General features: G+C 48.5%; 1 protein-coding gene across 1 annotated transcript in view; it reads right to left on the bottom strand.

Annotated features, from left to right (window-relative positions):
• Positions 1 to 4962: 4962 nt before the first annotated feature.
• GRXCR2 (glutaredoxin and cysteine rich domain containing 2) overlaps positions 4963 to 5401 on the bottom strand; it is a 3393-nt gene continuing 2954 nt past the window's right edge. The window contains exon 2 of the mRNA XM_017822859.1: positions 4963 to 5142. Within this exon, the coding sequence (XP_017678348.1) occupies positions 4963 to 5142 (180 nt within the window). The remainder of the gene's footprint in view (positions 5143 to 5401) is intronic.

Here is a 5401-nt window from a genome sequence, read left to right as displayed (position 1 = left end):
GGGGACCCCCGGGGCTGAGGGGACCCCCGGGGCTGAGGGGACCCCCGGGGCTGGCGCTGCCCCGGTGCCGGGGCGAGCCTGGTCCCTCTCCTGCCTCATTCCCCGCCGGCCGCAGCCGCATCCCCGGCCTTCAGCTGCGCGCGGGGCAGCGCAGCCCCGCACACCATCGCTCAGAACGTCAGAGCGCGGGAATCGGGGACAGGGATCCCGGCAAAGCGTGCGCACTTCTCCTAAAAGCGCCAATGAGCTCCTGGAGTCAATTTCAATGAGCTCCCGCAATAAATTTCAATGAGCTCCTGGAGTCAATTTCTTTCCCGACTGTTTGTGTTTCAAGGACTTTCTTCCTCTAACACACTGAATGGACGCAAACCAACCCCAAAGCTGACTTTGCCTGTGTAACCCATCTGCAGCCCCGGATTGTTTTTCCCACCCCGCTGCCGGCCACGAGCGTTCCCGGAAGGTTTCCAAGCCCATTTCGCAGGCGCAGAGCTGCGAGCACAGCACCAGCACACGGCGGCTCGGGAGCACCAGCCCTCCACCCCCCAAACCCCTCGGCACCCCAGCATGGGGATCTCAGCAGTTACGGGGTCACCCCTTGCATCACTCTGACCAGAACCGACCATTCTCCACTTGCAGAAACCCAGCGAGTAAAAATACACCAAGAATTCCTGCACTCCAGCTTGTCTTCCTGCAAACATATAGATTGTTTTCTACAAACAACAACAAGCAGAATTGATCACATTGGTTGTTATTCTGAATCCAGGGAATTAAGACTTTGCATACCTTTGCTGACTGGAAGGTGTGCAGTCATTTGTAGAAGCAGCAGTTCCCAGTCACAGCAGCATTTCTCAGAAGCTGTTGGGAGGGAATCTCGGGCCGCTCAGGTGGCACCATGTTCCACAGCAGAGAGAAATCACTGCAGCTCACACAGGATAATTTGTATAAAACCAAAATATTTCAAAGCAACGAAGGGCTGGGTTTACACACAAGATCAAATGGAGCCCACGTAAATCAAAACGACAGCCTCAAAGACTTGCAAAAAATAATAACGTTTAAATTCATAAATATTCTGATTCTTTCTTTTTTAACCACAGGGAAATGAGGCAGTGATAATGCAAATTCAGCTAAAGCTTTCCAGATTCCTCCACTTAGTTACTGCTTTGGAAGGATGGTGGTTGTGAATAAATGTAAATTAAAAACCCACTACACAGATTAGTCGCTGCAATAAAGATCGATAAGTACAAAAGCCTTTCACATATAGATATGCATATTTCAAATACAGATCACTTCATCACACCTGAACTAAATGTTTGGTTCCCAGTTCACGGGCTCACTTTAAAACAACCACTGCACTCAGCTAAAGGCCACCCAAAAAAATACACTGGTGCTTTGCAGTGTCCAAGGGACCTCTGTGCTCCATCCTCATGGATCACAAGTTGCAGCTGAAACAAAATGCCACAGTTGAGGCCACACTTGTGATTTCCATGGGCCAGAAGATGTCTTGGCATAAACATGCCCTTGAAGAACCCTGACAGCTTTGGTTCTGGTCTCCTCTGAGAGCTCATCTGGTTGCACCTTCCCACCCTGTTCTGCAGCATAACAACATTCCGAGATTCCACCTGCAGAGTCACGGCAGACACAGTCAGAGCAGGAGTCCTGAAATCAACTTTAACTAAGGCATTTATGAGTAACTATGGCAATTACCTCTTCAGTCCTATCACATTCTGGGTTAAAACCATGCAATGCACTTTGCTGCCACGTACAAACAAGGATTATTTTAACCTTCCTGTTGTGCCCCCCTGGGTGTCACTGTCAGCCTCCCTGCTCACCTCCAACTGCCCTTCCCGAGTCCCACCGACCTGTACCACAGGAAACAACTCCATCTGCGTTTCTGCTATCGTTCAAATCCTTCACACCGAAAAGCACCAACCCTTTTTCTTCTCTCACCTCGAACTGCCAAACACTCAAGAAAAATCAGCTGCCTTCTCCTTTCCAAGTTCGCTCTGAGTTTTCTCCCGCGTGTTTGGGAGCACATCCGTCGGTTCGCCATGGTGTGGCAGCCAACTACACGGTTGGTGAATCCCGCTGCCCGAGCCTGTCAGACGCAGCTCGGGAGTTCTGCAGCAGGGCAGGAGAAGAGACTGTTGCCTTTTTGCCCTTGGTTTTGTTTTTCCTTTAAAGAAACCGTTAAATGCATCTTTGCACACTCCTGTTCTAAGGCAAAACAACAAACTGTAGAAGGTTAACAGAAACAAGAGAAATAGATTCAGACTAGGCACCTTTACCTGTATTTGCTGTTCAAAGTTCCAGCACCTGTGAGGATATTTGGGTTTTTCCTTTGTAAAAGAATTTCACGTGCAGTTCACATACACTGTGAGGGGACAGTTTGGTATTCAGTACAGGGCATGACACCACTCCAGGGATTCACTTCCATTATTGAGCCATCAAACATCAGGAAAAAATAGGCAGTCAGTTAAACAAAACCACAACACCACATCTAGAAATTCCTATATCTCATCTGTCATTCCCCCATGAGATGGACACTCCACCTGACCCCAGTGAGATCACGTGCAGAAGCCTGGTGACTTCAGCAAGCCCAACAATGTCTTTACAGGCTTTCAGCAAACAGGAAAAACTTGTTATTTCTTGGCAGAACTGCAACACATCATCTACTTCTATCCTGACCCATAAAGCAATACAGTTTTTAAGGATCTGACAATTTTTGACAAAAGGTTATATAGCAGGAGGTCTTCTCCACCTCCCAGTGCCCAGGACAGCAGCAACAGGAGCAAGGCTGCCCAGCACAGGTCCTTGTGGCTCTGCCCAGGCTGCCAGTGAGTGCAAGGGGCTCTGCCCACAAGCACTGGGCCACAGCCCTGGTTAGATTTGTGCCTCTTTGAGCTGGGGACAGAACCAGGCTGGAGCAGGGCAGTGCTGGCTGCAAGGGTAGCTTCGCCCAGCTCACACCCTGCACCCCGTGCTGCCTGCCCAGCCAGGACAGACACACGGATGAATGGGCAGCCTCTGACTATAGCAGAAATAAAACCAGTAACATGTGACAAGTAGCCCATTGCCTCAACAGCCCCCTCACCATGATGCTGCAGGAAAGTTCAAGCTTCTCTGTCACATGAAATAAGAGCATTTATTGGGTAAATCAAGTCAGTGCATTATCAAAGTAAAAGGAGTGCACTGGAAGTGAAGGGAGCAAATCCCCCCGCGCTGCTTGGACCGTGTCACTCCCAGTCCAATCCCAGTGCACAGACAGGTCCATGCTCCCCCGGGCACTGGGACCTGCAGGGCTTGGGATGAACAAGGGCAGAGCTCAGCTCCTGGCTGCAGCCATAGCCCTAGTGACGTGTTGGGATGATGGGAACAGTTGACACAGCCCAGAGGAGTGACAGAGGTTGAAAAACATTGTAATTACACCAAAGAACAATAAATACTGATTTTATAAATGCATATTTGCATCTGGTTTTACTGTAAACATTATCAGGCTATAATTTCACCTGGTTGCTTTTTCTTCTCTTAAGCCAGTAAACTCTCCAACAAGCCCAACAAACTGAGATCAAACAGGTCTGATTTGAAGGAAGATATCTGCTTAAAAGCAATTTCTGATTTGGGAGGTCTCACCTGCCCTCAGTAAGACCCCAAGGACAACATTTTTTCATATTGCAAATCCTGATATGATGAATAAAGCCAATCAAATATCTGCTGTAGATTGATGCAATTTGAAAAATAAACCCTCAGTACCCACCTCACAATTTCAGCAGGAGATATATGGAAGTCTAAGAACTAAAACAGCATTATTTCAAATCGTTCGGTATTGCAGAGAAACCTTGTAACCTAACACAGGAAAATAGAAACTTGTCCATAAATTACCGTGCCTGGGCTTGCAGACTCAGCATGAAGCAGGTGTGAGCAGCCTCTAACTCATCAGGGTCTCAGAGGTAATATGGAAGTTAAGGTTGCACTGACATTACTCCTGAATATACAGTGTAATAAGTTAATGCTTTGGGGAAAAAAATACCATTTCCCCTTTGCCTCAGCTTCTCACAGCCCCCACGCTTTGTGCACCAGTGGCACCCTGCAGAGTATCCCCATCCTTGCTTCACCTCACTAATTAGAGTTTACCTCCTGCAGATTACAACATGGGATTAATATTAAGCAAGAGCCATCCTGTTTATTCTCAGCCTGGTCCTGAGAAGTGCTGAGCAGCATGCAGGGGACTTCTAGTCCAGCCCTTCCTTGTAAGGAGACTAAAAACTTAGTAACTTCTATTCATAGTAATAAATACATGTTTATTTTATTTTTATAGCTCCAGGTTTGGGAAGGGTTTTCGATTGCCTCCCATAAATCAGACCCCAAAGGTATCACTGTGTCACTAAAGACAGTGTAAGATCAACAAAACCTCAGGAAGTGCCTGTGACCCTGCAGGGCACGGACAGAGTTAACAGCAACAACAGTGTCACTTGCAGTGTTCGGCAGGTTAAAACCCGGGGGAGGCACTGCTTGTACAGGCAGTGTGCACCTGTACTGGTACCAACTGCACACCCACTCCTGCAGCATCTAATGACAGAGCACCCAGGGGTCAGACCTGGCTGTGCCAAGCACCAAGTACCCAAGAGAGGGACAGTGCCAGCACAGGGACTGTTTCAGCTGAGTTTCAGGTGCAGAGGTGTTTACACAGGTGCTTGATCTCCAAATGCTGATCTTTTGCTCTGGGCCAGGGATACATTTGCCTTGCATCTGGCATCAGGGACACATTCCACCCGTGGTCAGGCTGATTCCAAAGCTGGACAGGCTCACGGGGCAGACTGGAGGGACGATCGGGAGGAGAGGTGCAGTTTCACACTCACAGTGAGATATGTATAACGTGCCATTCCCATCTTTTAAAAACTTGCCATTGCACGGCTGTTGGGATGTTAAATAATTCCAAGTTTTCCACGAACCCTGGCAGCCCAGTCAGGCAGTACAGATGTGGCAGGGCTCCAGCCCACTCTCGTTGCACGCCGGACACCGCAGAGCTCGGTAGGACTCCCTGAATCTGTTTGCCAGCATTGAGAACTTGCTTCCATGGCACAGTGAGCAGGGAGCAGAGCCTGAGCCTTTACACTGTGAACAACCATGTTCAGCATCGCCCTCCTGAAGGAGAGAGAGCAGGAAAAAAAGATCTGTTAGTGGGTGTGAGGCACCAAAGTCAGGAATACAGTTGAAAGAAGGAAGTTCTGTCTTCTGGTCTTTCCCGTCACGGTTGCTCCTGGCACACCACTCTGCCAGTGACAGTTCTCTACACAAGGACTTCAACAGAAAGGCTCCCATATGTTTGGGGACAATTTGTGGCTACTGATGAAAAATGAGAAGTTAATGTGACTGGGCTTGTAACACAAAACTCCAAATTCAT

This window comes from Lepidothrix coronata, unplaced genomic scaffold (genome assembly GCF_001604755.1).
Source record: "Lepidothrix coronata isolate B3197 unplaced genomic scaffold, Lepidothrix_coronata-1.0 Scaffold100, whole genome shotgun sequence".
Classification (NCBI taxonomy): Eukaryota; Metazoa; Chordata; class Aves; order Passeriformes; family Pipridae; genus Lepidothrix; species Lepidothrix coronata.
The sequence above is the reverse complement of the archived record's forward strand: the minus strand, read 5'-3'. Positions and strand labels throughout refer to the sequence as shown.